Here is a 17651-nt window from a genome sequence, read left to right on the forward strand (position 1 = left end):
TGCGCCATTGTAGCTCGATCCAGCAATGGAAATTGATTTTGCTACAAGATGGCGTGCGAATATAGATATATTTTGTTTTTAGTTTGAAGAGTTGTGTCACGTATCGTTTATCAATAATATCAAATTTTACAATCTTCTCTCAATCTAAGACTATAAATTATATGATAGAAAAGAATTTAAAAAATTATATTTTAGTAATTTCTCTTTTCATTTTTCGATTTATCAAAATGATAAATAATATAATATATATAAACGGAAATGAACGATAACCTAAAATTTTGCAAACAATTCCAAAGAATTTATACGAAAAATGCTTCAGACGTTACGTGAACGTTCGCAAAAACGCAAGAAATTACTTGCTCAGACGGTGAGAACGATTCCAACCTGATTTTGCGTTGTTGAGGTTATGGTCATTCGAATTAAAAAGAGTTTATAAAGGATACGAATTTGTTTCTACTTCTACTTAGCTAGGTGTTTCGAGTGTTGACGAGTTACGACAAATTCTCGGAACGGATGTCAATGATACGCAAAAGAAGAAATTAAAATCGGTGGCGGAAAAGTCGGAAAATGGAGTAAAAGATTCGAAAAGCGAGGTGATTACGACCGATGAAATCGTTTACAAAGACTCGTCGACGTTTTTAAAGGTAGGCAAATCTCCGTTTATATCGAACTTTTCGAACGAATCGAAAGTTTCTCATTCACATATTAGTTTATTATTTAAGGGAACACAATCGTCGAATCCGCATAATGATTACTGTCAACACTTCATCGACACGGGTCAAAGACCGCAGAATTTTATCAGGGATGTCGGTTTGGCGGATAGATTCGAAGAATATCCGAAATTGCGGGAATTGATTAAGTTAAAGGACGATTTAATCGCGGAAACTGCAACACCACCCATGTATCTTAAAACTGATTTGCTCTCGTACAATTTGAAAGAATTGAATTGCAAATTTGACGTAATTTTGATTGAGCCTCCGTTGGAAGAATATCAACGCACCTGTGGCGCTACAAACGTACAACTTTGGAATTGGGACCAGGTTAATAAAGATCGTACTTTATCGCAAAATAATTCTACCATTTGCCTTTTAAATAAAATCAGAAGATTTACACGAACTTTGTAGAAATCTAGAATTATTAATTTTTAATTTTAATATCAAAACAAAAAAGTGGCTTAAATTTCTCGGATGTTCTAGGACATTTTAATTAATTGGTATTTAATGAATTGTTCTGTAAATATGCTTGTATTAAAAACAATCGACATTTGTAGATAATGGAATTAGATATCGGCGAAGTGGCGGCTAATCGAAGTTTCGTATTTCTCTGGTGCGGCAGTAGCGATGGATTAGACATGGGACGTTTTTGTCTTCGAAAATGGGGTTTCAGACGATGCGAAGATATATGTTGGATCCGAACCAATATCAATAATCCAGGGCACAGTAAAAATCTGGACAGCAAAGCGGTTCTTCAAAGAACCAAAGAACATTGTCTGATGGGTATCAAGGGAACGGTTAGACGATCCACAGACGGAGATTTCATTCATGCCAATGTCGACATCGATCTGATCATTTCAGAGGAGCCAGAGTACGGTTCTATAGAGAAACCTGTCGAGATTTTTCATATAATAGAACACTTTTGTCTTGGTAGGAGACGGTGAGAAGATCGATAATATAATATTGAGATATACACGCATGATAAAAAGCGATATCATCAAAATTTTTCACGTTTTACATAGATTGCACCTGTTCGGTCGAGACACAACTATTCGACCAGGATGGCTCACTGTTGGACCCGAGCTAACTAACACGAATTTCAACGCAGATCTTTACAGCAGTTATTTTGCCAATGGGCAAATCACCACCGGTTGCACCGAACGTATCGAGGCTCTCAGGCCAAAGTCACCACCGCCTAAGGGAAAAGTTGCGGGTCGAGGTAGAGGCGGTTTCAATCGAGGACGAGGCAGAGGAAGGTAAAACGGCCGCGCTGATGTTTCAACTCCTTTCTTCAATCAATGATAATTCATCTGTATACATCAAACATTATATTGGCAATCCGATATTTTTTTCGTTGGAAGAAAAAAAAAAAAAAAAAAAAATTACGGAGAGAACCACATCAAGAGAACTTGTACTTTTGTAATCTACGATATTCTTTCTTACATATTGTGATAATATAATAATTTGTTTTGAAAATACACCGCGTTACGAAATATTCTTCAATTCTTTCCAATTACGTGTAAATATGTATAGTTGCACAATCGTATCGAAATTAAACGATCGCACTCCCGTTTTTCAATTTTTCAATTCGGAATAGCATTTTGGAATATTTCGTGACGCGGACATACAACATAATAAGTTGAAATAAAGTTCAGTCGAATGGATAATCAAGAGAATATTGATTCAATCTTTACGTCTATTTGCGCGTCTATAGATCGCTTAAAGGATACACCGATCGATTACCTTTTTTTTTTTTTCGCAAAAATGTTAGAAAAGATCGACGAAACACAATTTGTCGCAAACGCTTATTAATTTTGACTAATTGCTTAACAACGACAATATAAAATATCTTAAGTATACGCATTCTTAAAAAGCAAACGCGGTTATTTCGAAACGGTTTTGAGATCCGGTCGTGTTACTTTGTACTTTGTGTCTTGAAAATATTAAAATTTCTATAAATACAACTTATACACGATTACAGCTACGATTTACAGCTTTCGTATGATCCGCGGAAACTTACGAACAAATTTCTTGGCCCCAGTAAAGCTTCGAGTAGTATAGAATACGTTCAATGGATGGTTCGCGAATCATCTTTCATCATTCCTCGTATCTAAAACACTGTACACACTCGCTTTAGACTTTAAACGAGGAGGAACCGATCATGCCTCATCTACGAAGCTTTCAAGTTGTTACGTACGTAGATTTTTACATACATGTTATGACGAGCAACGTTCACACACATCCTTGAAAATTTCGTAATTCGTAAACATATATATTCGGTGGATATAATAATAAAAAAAAAAAAGAAAATCAAGTTATCTTGTCAATAATAAATAATACAAAATATTTGAAATGTTAATACCAACTTTCGAAGACCGAATATCTTCTTATCTATTTTTACAAAAATTTAAATCGATAAACCGGTTATTGATTCTGATCAATTTGATGAAAATTTGTGAGAGAAAAAGAAGGAAAGACTTTGCGGGATACAAACTTATCGTTCGAAATTAAAATTACCAAAAGAAGAAAATAACACGCTACTTAAAGACAACAATCGTTATTGATACGAATAAAAATATGAATGACGAAAATGTGTCGTCAACATATAACTAGAAACGAATATTTATAAATTAAAATCAATCAAATAATACAGCATCGGTCGTTGAAAGCATAAATTGCAAAATGGCAATGGCATTAAACCGTCATTAAAAATCGAATCACTCGTTTCTTCTTCGCACAATTTTCCATAAATCTCAAATGAATTCACCGGAGACGATCATCTTTTTCTCTATCTTTTCAAAAGATCATAAACGTTCGATACTAAAGAAACATCTTACGAGTGATAGAATCGTAAGAGAAAGAAAGAGAGAGAGAGAGAGGGAGAGAGAATGAAAGAAAAAAAGTCGCAAAAAGTAGGAAATTCCAACAGCAATTAAGATATATGGATATGCAACGTGTAGCAGTGAACTGGCAGGCACAGGCGAGACTCGTTGATATGTATACTGATCGATTTCATTTGTGAGCAAATGATGTGAGGTTGCAGTCGGATGGACCGTTTTTTTTTTTTTTTTTTTGAAGTGAAGTTCAATAGCTCTGATCTGTCTCCATCGCATCGGTCTACAGTTTCAAAGTCACAAATAGGTCGACTCCCCTGCAAGCAGAGCCAAGGTAAATTTCGTGAAAACTTGACGTTATGCACATATAATTATACAAATAATTATACAAAGGGAATACAAACACTCAAAAGTCGCGTCGAATATGAATATATATGCGTACCTGTGTAAAAAAATGTTAATTTCTGTGAATGCGATTGGCAAGGTTCTCGATTTTCCCCATTTCCTATTGTATGCATGGTGTCTCCTAGCGTATTTCATAGGAACAAACAAAAATCATCGTTAAAAACAACAAAAACTCGCGTTTTCGTTTGGGATAAATTCAAAAAAAAAAAAAAAAAAAAAAAAAAGGAAAAGAAGAAAGAAAAAGATGTGAAAAAAAAAAATAATAAGGAGACGAACAGGAGAGGGAAGAGGAGAGTTCCTTCTCCGTATTCGATATTAAAAAAAAAAAAAAAAAAAAAAAAAAGAAGATAATTGGAGGATGCGAAAACGATTGGAGAGTTGTATTTGTATACAATATCACAGAAAAAAATAATGCATCTTATTTATATTTTGAACATTTCGCATGAATCATATAAAAGTTAATTTTAAGAGATGGTCACTTATAAAACGATATTCCATGAGCTTCGTATGAGAAAAAATATGTCCGAGAAGCGTGTACGTTACGAGAAGTAACGATATGGTACATACGTATGCCACAATTATCGATACGTAAAAACGTATTTAGTAAGTTTACCTTCCTTCCTTAGTTTTAGAGGGTAAAAAACTGAGGTATCGCAACGATTGCTAGCGAGTCAACGTTTTAGTTCGGTGAACTGTATATAGGTGCGATTAAAATAGCTCGAGCGAGGTAAATTTACTAATTCGTTCGAGATAATCCAAAAACTCGCTACCCGATAACGCGAATATGTATACTTACTATATATTTTCGTTCGCTTTCGCGCTTTTTCTTCCCATCGCTGCACGCAGCAAACACGCACACATATACACGCACATTCTCTCTCTCTCTCTCTCTCTTTTTATTTTTTTTCTTTCTTTCTATCATTCCATTCCAATCATAAAATTTAGTCTCGATGACGAAAAGAAACTCGAACATACAAGAATAAAGGTAGATTCTCAGACCGCGTGATCAAAATTACGCGATATTTATCGTAATTAATTCTACCAAACATTTTCTTCAATGTGACGATAGTTACGTTATATCAACGAACGACAAGATACGAACAAAAAGATGCACGAACGGACGATATAAGAGACGCCATAAGTTTTAGGTGTCGCGACTGAAATCTATACGAATGATCTACTCGCTCGAAGTAGCGAAAGAGAGAAAGCGTTCTAACACGTTCTCGTTCGGAGGAAACAAGCTTTCGCTGTATCATTTCATTGCGCATGCGGGCTCGGTCGATCTTGAATTTTGTCTCGTAGCGCGCGCACGCGCGCGCGCAGTTCATTCGATTTGCGTTATCATTCCGAGGATTGTATTATATAGAGTGGTTCGTATTTCGTGGTACAAACGAGGTTTCAGAGAGACTCTATGGCTCAAATTAAACGAAAGTAGAGAATAAAATTTTCCTTTCCCGAGTAAATCAAGTTTGAAAATGTTTCGAAGTGAAATTATCCAATTCCTGATACGAGCTGTTAATAAAAGATTATTTTGTGAATGTGAAAGTAAATAGAATACATTTTTTTTTTCATTTGATTTTTTAATTTTCAAGCAATTTCATTATTCTTGATTTTCGTTTTACTTCGAATCATAAAGTCTCTCCGATGCACGTGAATTGCCATGAATTTCGAATCACTCTCTATACAAGACGAGACTCGCTTATGGTTATATAAATGAACAAATGGAGAAGAATATCAGTGAAACTAGAAGAAACGTCAATTAAATCGATGCACGAAGGCGATCATCATCCGCCATCATCATCATCATCTGTCATCTAGTTGCACCGAGTTACACAGACTATCGTATCGCAACGTACAAGCTGAGTTAGAAAAGGACGGCGTCAGAAACGATACTTGTTGCGTTCTCGAAATTCTTTCTTTGTATCTTCATTGGCTCGATCAGATGGACATTTATTTAAAAAAAAGAATCAGCCTACTTTGCAAGCACTAAGGAAATAACGGTACTTTCTTTTGTTCGAAATAAAATTTCCTTAAAAAAAAAAAATCTATATTGCACGTTACTACGACCGCAATTTTTTTCTAAACCGCAAACATCGTAACGTTACATCGTGATCAGTTGTTTTTTCTTTCGACCGCAACAGAGCAGAAACCGCATATAACTTTCAAGTCCGATATTTACACCTCTCTCTCTCTCTCTCTCTCTCTCTCTCTCTCTCTCTCCCGTTCTCCTTCCCTCCCTTTTTCTCTCTCTTTCGCTCTTTCTCTCTTGCTTTTACCGTGAAATTACGTAAACGAACAAAGATCGTAAATATTCGTGAGCGATCGATTTTCACGATCATCCCAGTGCAATATCTACTCGACTACGAAAGAGATCGCAATTTGCCGAGTAACGTTATACATTTCTAATTTTTTTTTTCTTTTCTTTTCTTTTTTTCTTTTTTTTCTTTTTTTTTTTTTTTTTTTACACAATGCAAGTCGCAAACTTTTCATAAATATCTTTACCCCCCGAAGGGGGGGTAAAGATTTTTATGCGCGGCCTTACGTGATCGAAAAACGAGACGTTTTCACGGCCAGATTTCTCGATATAACTATACATATGTATATATTTATAATGACGACTCAGGGACGATACATTATACATCACTCGCTCCTTCTCTTATTCCCTTTCGCGCTCTATCGAGTCCCTTTGAACGAGATTATTTGACAAATATTATTTTCCAGTTGAAAAAAGGATTTTCGCTTATAAGTTATATATACCGATTGTCACAGAAGAACATAATTTTACGTATTCTTTTCTTTTTTTAGCAGTGATGCAACATGTATCGATTCGATCGGTTTTACAGAGGAAGAAAGAAATTGATGTACAATTACGTGATGAACGTCGTCGTCATTGAACGGATGGAGGAGGGCAAACAACATGGTCGTCGTCGGCGATCGTCGTTACAATTCTTGCTTGAATATTGGCGTATTATACTGATGTTGCTCTTGTCGTTATCGTTTTTCTTGTTGCTGTACTTTTATTGACTTACAATTTATTAACGTTACGAAAATAATCTTGCTTTTTTTTCTTTCTTTCTTTCTTTCTTTTTTTTTTTTTTTTTCTTTTTTACAGCATTATTCTCCCCCTCATCTGGATTCATAATATCTATATAAACACACTTTCTTTGTCGGTCTTATACAGTCCGATAAGCGGGTATTCATTCAAACACCGTTGTTTCGTATTCGCGAGAATCCACAATTTCACCGACAAAATGAGATAAACGTTACACAAGCCGCATTATATGTACCTATATATACCTTTAGTACACTGAGCATGGAACTTCTCTTTTACGTTAATACGTTTCCTCTGTTCTTTTTTTACAATGTACAACACGTTTCACTTTTTCATTCCTCTTTCTCATCATTTCCCTTTCGCCCCTGTCTCTAATCTCTAAAACTAACTTTCGTGACTCTGTCTTCAGAGAATTTCCAGCTCGTTGATAATAAATATAAAATTTTGTTCTCTATTATAAAAAAAAAAAAAAAAAAAAAATCGTTTATACTTATACTCGATCGATAATATAAATTCTAAGACGAAACATATTCCGAGGAGGGAAAAGAGCAGTACGTGTGCATCGCCAAAGTGATGCGCGCTTTTCTTAAGGGAATTGAGATCAAAAGCGACGAACGTTATTCGAAAAAAAAAAAAAAAAAAAAAAAATTTTGTATCGATATAAATCTCGTTCTCTTTGGCTTGTCGGAATTATATACGCGTCGTTCAACAACACTTTGTTACATAGAATCGTCGAGAAAAAAAAAAAAAAAAAAGAAAAAGGATGATGCTCGAGCACATATAATAATTTCGATCGGATGTCTTTGATGATAAGGACACACACGGCAAGTCGAGTTTCTTAAATCTCCGCGTGTTAATATGCATGCAAACGACAGCAATGTCGAAGAATGTAGAGGGATGACTGGCGATGAACTCACAAAACATCTATCATTCCTCCGTCTGAGAGAAGGCGGTATCGTCCAACACGCTGGTCCATGTCCACTAATGGTGAACAGACATATAGAGAGACAAGATGGTCAATATATATATAGTGTAATATCAACTCTTAGAAGTGATTCTACATCTAAATACGGTGCGGTGCGGTGGAGGAGAAAATGAGATCACGATCAAATATATTTCTCTTCCTCTTCTTCTCCTTACATTTGTTTCTCAAGCAAAATCTCTCTCTCTCTCTCTCTCTCTCTCTATCTTTCCCCCTCCCCCTTCTCTTTTTATTCTTGCTCGCACGCATTTTCAAATGATTTTTCAAGTTTCACCATTTTTTTGAATTAAACTAATAAAAACCACCGATGATGAAGTAGGGCAAATATGTTAGTGATTTTAGAAGCAACTTAACAAATCACCCAGCACTCGTACTCACACCGTATTTCAATTTATGAGAAGAAAGGATTTTTAGTGTGATGACGAAAGAAGAAAGAAAGAAAGAAAAGACATTGCATTCCAACATGCGAAATGAAAAAAATACGGAGCAGATACTATTCGTTATAAATAGAGAAAGCATTCTTAAGAATCGATAAAAAAAAAAGAAGAGAAGAAAGTGTTCGAAATCCGTTATTTAAAATATGTGTAAACGGAAGAGAAAAATAACATGCAAAATAACAACTTCTACATAGCGAACAAAATAGAGAAATTGTCGTGATCAACATACGAATCTTGAACACTATATAACAATAATATAATCTATTAAGTTCAAATCTTGTATTCGAAGTTACATTTGTAGCAACACAATTCAGTGTCAATGAAAAAAAAATTCGAATTAAACGATAATGAAATGAATATAATTTATGAATGGTTACTGCGTTAAAAATAAAAAGAAAAGATGTACGTACAAATTTGTTTGTTTTAACGAAGAATTTAACAAAAATATTAATTATCCGGAGTACGATTCGAATACAATATTTGAGTCTAAATAAATGGACCAAGCTCTTCACAGTCCTCCCGTGAATAAGGAACTACAAAGAGAAAGCGTTACAAACCATGTACACATTTTATTTTTTATCAGTAGAAAGAAAAAATAGTACATAGGTAAAAACAAATGGGCCAGGAACCAATAAGCATAGATAAAAAAAAATTTGTTGGCATAAGAATTCGAAAGTGAACTTTGCACGTTACAAAGAAATCGGAAGACGTAAGAAAGTATTCTAAAAATTGTACTATTTTAAAACTGCAATGCGTGTGTATAACATTGTCCATAAAATATTTTTTACAGAAATATATTTATAATATAAAACTAATTATAACCACTAACATTTTATTCACGATGATGACGATTGTGATGATGATAATGATGTTATTAATAATAAAAATAAAAATAATTATAATATTATTAAATAATAATAATAATATTAATAATTATAATAATAATAATAATGATGATGATGATGATAATGGTGTCTCTGATGGTGATAACATAACAATAAAACAGCAGTAGCACTTGTAATTAAAATAATTAAAAATTATGGTAATGAAAATATATATTAAATAATAATAATAAATGGTGATGGTGATGATGAATACGTCGATGACGATAATAATTGGTTGATGATGATGACAAAGACGATAATGATAATAATAATAGTTGTTGTGATAATAGACTAAGAACATTAACGGCGACAACAACAACAACAACAATAACAATAATAATAATAATAATAATAATAATAATAATAATAATAATAATAATAATAATAATAATAATAATAATAATAATAATAATAATAATTATAATAATTATAATAATAACAGTAACTTAGTAGTTACTATTATTATGATGATGATGATAATGATGATGATGGTGATAATAATAATAATGATAATGATAATGATAATAATAATAATAATAATAATAATAATAATAATAATAATAATAATAATAATAATAATAATAATAATGATGATGATGATGATGATGATGATGATGATGATGATGATGATTAATAATAAGAATACATATAAGATATAATTAAGCAACGATATAATTAATAATCATAAGTATAATAGTATCACAAAATAATCGTTACAAAATATGTAGTAGAGATGTATATCAGTTTTATGAATTTCAACTATTACAAACATCCCATTATGAATTACCAACATGCAGCGATACAAAAAAGAAAAAAAAAAAAAAAAAAAAAAAAAAGAAAAACAGAGTAAAATTAGGATGTATGTAAGATTTTGATGTCATTTCATATTCCTAGATATATACCGAAAAAGGATATAGAAATTTATATTTTAAACAATAATAATCGCTAGGCTTTCCTAACTTTCGCATTCTCATGCATAACACGTTAAAATCACGAAAATTATTAAGCACGTACTTACAAGTACTAGAATCTATAATGTGAACATTTCACAAAAGATTTATTCGACAAAAGGTGATACAATTTTCAAAAAATGAAAATTATCCGAATAATATCCAATCCCTATGTGGTTCAAGAATTATCCAATCGTTACAATATTTACTACTTATTTACAAAAGACTAACACGTATAAAAGTCTATTCATCATATATTAACAGCTTCGAGATATTTTTCTACTTATACCATTATACCATTGCAGCATTAGCCGCGTTTCGTAATTAAATTTCCATGTCGTTTGAAACTTTGTACCTCCATTGTTTTCCTCGCTAATGAAATTATATTAATAACAATCACATATAAGTTTTTATCAAAACATTTCTAACTTTCCTAATTTTTTCTAATATCTATAACCTTACTTTTATAAACTGTTACACTTTTAAATTGTAAGATAGTACAACTTTCTCTCTCTCTCTCTCTCTCTCTCTGTCTGTCTCTCGTCTCTCTCTCTCTCTCTCTTTCTCATCACATGTTTAAATGCGCAGATCAATCAAAAGAAAATTAAATTTATAATTTATAAATTTTATATTTTCTAATTGCGTTCCTCTGTTAGTATGTAAAAAAAGAAAAAAAAATATATTATCCTTAAAAAAAAATTTAATCCCTCCATGATAAACAAAAGGATTAAAGATTTGTTTATATTTAACAATAAAATACCTGAATATGTATGTAATCGAAAATGAACCAGAAAAATATCCATATACCTTCCAAAGCTTAATAAGCGAGAAATAAAAACGGAGCGAATAAATCCCTCATAGAGGAATATGCGCAATAAGGTAATTTCGTGTATATAGGGTATCGAGTAACAGTAACCTTTTAACTTTATTTATCGATAACTTATTTTTATCTAATAATACACTTATTCATTTCTACAATATCTGATAATGTGATGAAGGAATAATCAATAAAAAGATAATTAAAATCAATATTAAAACTTCCTCTAAATTCTTTTCATATTGTATTATAGCTTAGCTCAACACGCGTAAAATATCAGTTTTAAGACCGCTTTTTTAAAACGGAATTTTACGTGGTTTCGCCAAAATTTTTGAATATACCTGATGCAAATTTTATAGTAATAATATTAATAATACTAATAGAATAAAAATTGATTTAAAAGGCAGGAAATAAAAAGAAATAAACAATTACTTGTCTGAAATAGCATATTTGTATAAGAGAAAACATTAATATTCTTAAGATAATGTTACTCGATTAGATTCTGAATGTTTATACGCGAATATAACCTTTGTATCATATTAATAAAAATTCGTGATAATTTACACGATAAAATACAATAGCTTAATTGAAATGAAATGTATCTTTGTCATCGACATGAAAATCATGTTTGCTAAATATCAAGGAAATCAAGTTTGGAGACATTGCACAGCCTGTTAATATATGTGTAACATATTTCTATTGTGAAATCGAAACGATTAAATTTTCTGTACATGTAGATGCGTTGTATTAAATTTTTACTATTGCTCTCCAATCTATGCAAATTAACTTTGCTATTTTCAAAATGTTACGACCATCACAAAGTGTAAGGCAATCAGGATACATTTGAATCATACGTTTTCTTCATAATGCCACAAAGAATACAAATACAAACGATAAAACATTACAATTACAAATTGTCGCGTTTCTTATTCTGTACTTTTAGTCAATTATTCTCTACAAATTGGCTTTGTCATACAATTACAAAACAAATACTAGTTTCGTACATAGTACGTTATTACATAATTGCATAAACGCAAAAGACGGCACTTTCTTTTCACCACTAAGAGACTTCTCTTATTCAATATATATACATATACATCAAATTTTACTATTTCGAACAATTACAAAAACAGTCATCAACAAAGTACGTGAGAAATCTAATATAATAAATGGAACATATGTAATAATCATAATATTATAAGATTCATTTTTTTAAAATAATTTTTAATAATAAATAACCAATAATTTCCATTTTAAAAAAAGATGAAAAAAAGAAAAAATTTTAACATCAAATACTGGAACATCTTAATATTTTGCAAACAGTATCTGCTATGCAAAAATATACAATGTTTGTTAATTTCTTTGTTTGTTTCTTAATTTACAATTCTTTTAGTTTTGAATATTAATTAAAACTTTGTTAATATATCGTGGAGGTAGGCTCTATTATTTTGATTAATAGATAAATTTGGAATTAAAAAAGAATATTAAAAATTTATTCGGCCAATATATTACTAAAGGAATAATATTAAAATAAGTATTTTTAATTATTATAAAATTCATATTTTTCTCATTTAAAAATGTATTTTTCCAAAGTATTAATTCCTGTTATTAATTTGTTTTAACTCCTCTTATCTTAAAACTGATTAACCAAAATCTTTTTATATATACGTTCATAATGTTCAATAGCAAAAAACATAGGTAAAATTGATGCATTTAAGAACTTATTGAAACTTTTCATGCTGGCATAACAAAGAAAAACTAGTAGCACGATCTAGTTTTACATAAATTTGTTGTAAAAATCATATATCAGTTCAAAGAACTCAACTCATTAAGTACAAAATACTCTGTGTGTGAGGGCGTGCATATGTGTGCGTTATGTGTATATATAGTACGCGCGTGCGCTATTTATATATATACACACAATATGTACATAAAATAAAAAAATTATACATATATATACATATATAATAATAATACATATATACATATATAATTTTTTTATGTATCAAACGTGGCTGAACGTACAAGAGCTGAAGAACGTTTCACATTGCTTGTGGTTTGCCGATGACTACTTCTATTTTTATCCCCACGTGAGAGTAAACCCTTTGCAGTTTCTCTGAGACTAGCTCTTTGGTGAATACTAACGTGTGTACGGCTACTGCTGTGTGTAAGAGGATGGTGATTCACCACCAGAGATGCAGAAGACTCACCAGATTCCCCATCTTCATCACCCGTTGTATCTCCGGTCGTATCGCATTCACTGCTGTCCGCTTCACTTGATTCGCTCGGAGTGTCTTGTCCTCCCATTCCTATTTGTATACCCTCTCCTGTTCTATTTGTTGTCGCTGATACAGCTTGCGATATAGTACCACCCATTCGATGCATAAATAAACTAACCTACAACAACATTCGATTGATTAAATAAGATTCATCAAAATTTATATCAATTTATATAATAAAGATACATTTAATGCATCAAATATGTATATGTGTATATATATACATATATACATATATAAGTATACACATGTGCTTACTTTAAAATCAGCACTATACACTTTGTGATGTTTATCTTTATGTGCGTCATCCAAACCCCATTTATCTATACTTAAAACAAGAGTAGGTGGCATAGGTCCGAGACTAGCCAGCGATCCGGCCCGGGATTTCATATGCGACATAACCATTGGTAATTCCATAGTTGTACCATCGCAACTCAATGCCCTAGTTGAACGCTCAACTGGTAACTCTCCGTTATCATATTCTGGCGATAAATAATCCCGTACAAAAAATGTATTGAACCAAAAATGGAACAATTTCTCCTAAATACGAAATAAAAAAAAAAAAAGATTGGTTATTTAAATCATTAGAAACAATTAATTAACTCATTTTCAAACAGAATAAATACCTTTCGTTTCATTTTTGGTCTGTTAAAGAAATCCACTCGTATATCTCCTGTCAATGCTACACTGTGTTTTAAAGGGATACTAATTGTATGCATTCCTTTGCGTACTTCCACTATATCAGAGCTAAATATCTTTTTTTTAGATTCAGATATTACACAATGTAAATCTAAAATACAAAAATTATATATAAACATACATTGCATCTAATTTTTTGAATATATTTTGAATATTTTGTTTTTCTTACATCCTTGACCTCCATGGAAAATGGGTGCCGGATCCAATTGTATTTTTCGTAACAACAATGTAACAGGTTGATAATTTAATCCTTCTTGTACAAGAGTAGCATAATAATCCACATACCTCCTCTGTGAAGGTATTGTTACACCCTTTCTGAATAATAAACAATATTGATAAGAGTACCATTTATGTACAATAAAAATAAAATGTAATATAATTACCTATCGTGTGTTCTTTTAGTTCCATAGTAATTAAGGGCTTCTGTGGCAGTGGGAAATTGTTTAATATGAAGAAGGTAACAACACACCATAACACCTGTTCGACCTTTACCCGCTTTACAATGAACTACAGCTACATTTTCTTGATGCCGAGAAAGCCATTCATGTACATCTTCACAAAATGGTCTAATTTGATCCAACATTGGTGGATTATGATCATCAAATGCATATGTAGCTACTCTTTGTTTAAATTTTTTAAAATCATAAGATCTTTCTGAACATCTGAAAAATATATTTGTTTTAAAATATTTTAGAATCTATTGTTTTTAATTTTTTAACTTTCAAAAAGAAAAATATAAAATAATATTTAAAACGCTTACAAATTGTAAATCTTATAGTGATCTTTATGTCTAGATTCCAACAGTTTGACAACATCATCTATATGATTCCTATATACTCCTTCTAATTTTTCAGCTGGAAATCCCATTGCTATTAAATTATCTCTTATATCTATTATTAATATAATTATGGTTAAGGAATATAATAAACTTATATATATTATAATATATATAATTATAATATATAAAAATTATATATTATATGCCATTTTTGTATATATTTGCATATATTTCAACATAAATGGCTATAAAAAAAGGATACATGTGAGATCAAGATCAAAACCATCTTCTGTGAAACGCCTACGACGTTTGCTCACCATTCCTTTAATACGGTTAGTCATCTTCATATTACTGATAGTATTGGACATACTTGGCTGACTGAATTTCAAATCTCCTGTTTTGATTGCAATAATTTCAGTTTCCACTTCTTCTTTACTACTCCTTTCTTTTGTTTTCTGCTTTTCAAATAACTTTTTTGCCTGAACAAAAAATTATTTTATTTTTTTGTATTTATATTATATTTTATAATGAAAATAATAAGAATTTACCTGTGGCTTATAAGCCGAGGCGTCACAAGAGCCCAGTTCTGGTCCTCTTTGTTCCTCCAGACAAACATGGAGGGGTGTTACTGATGCTGAGATATGTTCTGAGATTTTATTATTCAGCCTGCTGCCTGTAGATCTCCTGCAGGAAAAGCATATACCCATTAATTCCCAAAGCATGTGTTCTTTCTATTATCCATCTCATTAAGTTATCTTCCTTTGCAATTGTATGTCACAGTTATAATTTGATAATGTCACCATGACCATCACAAGTTAATATAACAATTATAATTTGCACAAAAAGTAAAACTTTGTACAATCTGAGCACTATACACAACACAATACACTAATGAACACTATATAAGTGCTCAACATAACAGTTTAATTTATGATCAATAATCATAAAGAAGCTTCAGAAATATGAAGCAAAAAGAAACATTTGTCACATCATTCAAATTAATTTTTCACATAAAAATGATTATAAAATGACAAGATTGTCCATGACCATTACTAGAGAAAAATTACAAAAATTTGATGATATATCATCAATTATAATAAATATAACATATTTATGTACATTCATACATTGGATTTATATCTTAAAAATGATCAAGTAATATATTATACAAGCACTGGCAAGTTTTATGAAAATCACGATGAAAGAAGATCAAAGAAAGAAAAAACAAGAAAGAAAAAAGTTTCAATCGACTATATGTCGATTTGAATATAAACGATAAATGATGATTTAAAAAAACATACTTGCATAAATACTGTGAATACTCAATCTTCATACGATTCTCGATAAAATCAAAAATATAATTAATACAAAGTATTTTCAGAATTTTATAAAATAACGATCACAGTCTCATGTTTTACGATAAATTAAAATCGTATATGGAAACAGTAAAAAAGAATAGCACTTGATACATAAAAAAAGAAAAAAAAAAAAGAAATGATAAACGATTAACATTCGCGATTTATGACCACTTGGTTACAAGTTCGCTATAGAAAGAACATTACTCGCAAGAAAACGCCGTGTAGAAGCGTCGATGAAAAGTTAGGTTAAGCACCGTTCGCAATACATCACAGAGGCCACTTAACACCGCTGTACATTTTCATGCCAGTTTCACCGATACATTGTTTGTCTTCTTCTTAATTCAATGTTCACATATCGTTTATAAAAGATTTGCATAAGATTTTAAAGAAATCGTTCGAGATACCATATTACTTTTGAAAAATAAAAAAGCAATCTTTTTTCGCATATAACGTAAAATTCACTCCAATCCTTTCGGAGCATGTTCAACTGCGATCTAGCGGCACTCCCAGTTACGGTGAATTTCTAAAGAATAAAGTTAGTATCGATAAAAATCCCTTGATCCATAGAATTTGTTGGTATAATTTCTTTACAATTAATAAATTTCATTTAATCAGATCAATAAAAATATAAACTCGTTTTTTTGTTCACAGAAGAATCACGTTTTGATGGTGTAATCTTGTCATCGTGTCAAAGTAGTAACATGAACTCAAACCACATTCTATCACGAAAGTACAGTGGTTTTTGGATAAAGAACTTATACAGATGTAATAAACGCACATATTCATGAATACGGCCGTGAGGAACAACATAATCTCTATGTTGCATCCTCAATTTGCCAACATGGATAAACACGCACACGCGATACGAACACTCACCACTAACGTATAAGATCATGCATCGCGATTGTTGCGGAATGGTTGTTCACTCTGCGAACGAACCGTCGTGATGCTACGCAGGATTTTATAGACGCTCGTACCGGGATTCGATCAGAACTAATATTCTTGTTTTCCTATTTATCTCCATTTCTTCGTTATTATTAACGAAGGTCAGTTAAAAAAATGAAGAAATAGTTAATCTTAATTAACGAACAGAAGTATTCGTTATAACATCCATTTTACAAACACAGTTTACATCTGATGTGAAATGGAAAGTCTCCCACAGCCACCTTTATCACTAAAAGCACCATTCACAATGACGCATTTGCATCACATCTATTTGTGCTTCTAACTACTACTGTTGGCAACATTTATGTATATTTCCTCTAGAAAATTTACTAATTCATTTATTTTCGGATTTTCAATTTTATTACTTCCCAATTAAAAAAAAAGAGAATAGAATAAAAGGTCACTAAGAATTTATCAATGTAGAAGTTTTTTTTATTATAAAAACTTTTGTTACTCTTTTTTAAAATATATTATTCCTATCCTTTTTTCTTGCGCATGCGTTCTTTCTTTTGTTTTTT

General features: G+C 31.3%; 3 protein-coding genes and 1 long non-coding RNA gene across 7 annotated transcripts in view; 2 read left to right on the forward strand and 2 right to left on the reverse strand.

Moving 5' to 3' along the window:
• The window catches only part of BicC (protein bicaudal C), a 44749-nt gene extending 31377 nt beyond the window's left edge, over positions 1 to 13372 (reverse strand). The window contains exon 1 of the mRNA XM_086913893.1: positions 13285 to 13372. The gene's annotated coding sequence lies outside the window, so the exon portion shown is untranslated. The remainder of the gene's footprint in view (positions 1 to 13284) is intronic.
• On the forward strand, positions 4 to 2380 carry Mettl14 (methyltransferase like 14). The gene is made up of 5 exons (XM_003698628.4): positions 4 to 367; positions 468 to 644; positions 723 to 1040; positions 1271 to 1653; positions 1736 to 2380. The coding sequence occupies exons 1-5, from the start codon at positions 311 to 313 to the stop codon at positions 1971 to 1973; spliced, it is 1173 nt and encodes a 390-aa protein (XP_003698676.1). The 5' UTR covers positions 4 to 310; the 3' UTR covers positions 1974 to 2380.
• Pten (phosphatase and tensin-like protein) lies at positions 2027 to 16628 on the reverse strand. 4 transcript variants are annotated; one of them, XM_086913897.1, is made up of 12 exons: positions 16132 to 16628; positions 15379 to 15882; positions 15093 to 15309; positions 14813 to 14942; positions 14436 to 14714; positions 14222 to 14367; positions 13980 to 14143; positions 13612 to 13893; positions 13285 to 13471; positions 7922 to 7985; positions 3990 to 4073; positions 2027 to 3864 (listed from the first exon to the last, which is right to left on the reverse strand). In XM_086913897.1, the coding sequence occupies exons 2-12, from the start codon at positions 15550 to 15552 to the stop codon at positions 3831 to 3833; spliced, it is 1761 nt and encodes a 586-aa protein (XP_086770023.1). In that variant the 5' UTR covers positions 15553 to 15882; positions 16132 to 16628; the 3' UTR covers positions 2027 to 3830. The 4 variants fall into 4 exon arrangements, with proteins under 4 accessions (XP_086770023.1, XP_086770024.1, XP_086770022.1 ...); XM_086913898.1 differs by lacking the exon at positions 7922 to 7985; XM_086913896.1 differs by lacking the exons at positions 2027 to 3864; positions 3990 to 4073; positions 7922 to 7985 and having other exon boundaries at positions 12504 to 13471.
• LOC105736927 (uncharacterized) lies at positions 16400 to 17555 on the forward strand. The gene is made up of 2 exons (XR_001112927.3): positions 16400 to 16723; positions 16840 to 17555. It is a non-coding gene; the product is annotated as an uncharacterized LOC105736927 (long non-coding RNA).
• Positions 17556 to 17651: the final 96 nt, after the last annotated feature.

Source organism: Apis florea, unplaced genomic scaffold, assembly GCF_048593485.1.
Source record: "Apis florea isolate Af1SG1 unplaced genomic scaffold, ASM4859348v1 contig_3517_pilon, whole genome shotgun sequence".
Classification (NCBI taxonomy): domain Eukaryota; kingdom Metazoa; phylum Arthropoda; class Insecta; order Hymenoptera; family Apidae; genus Apis; species Apis florea.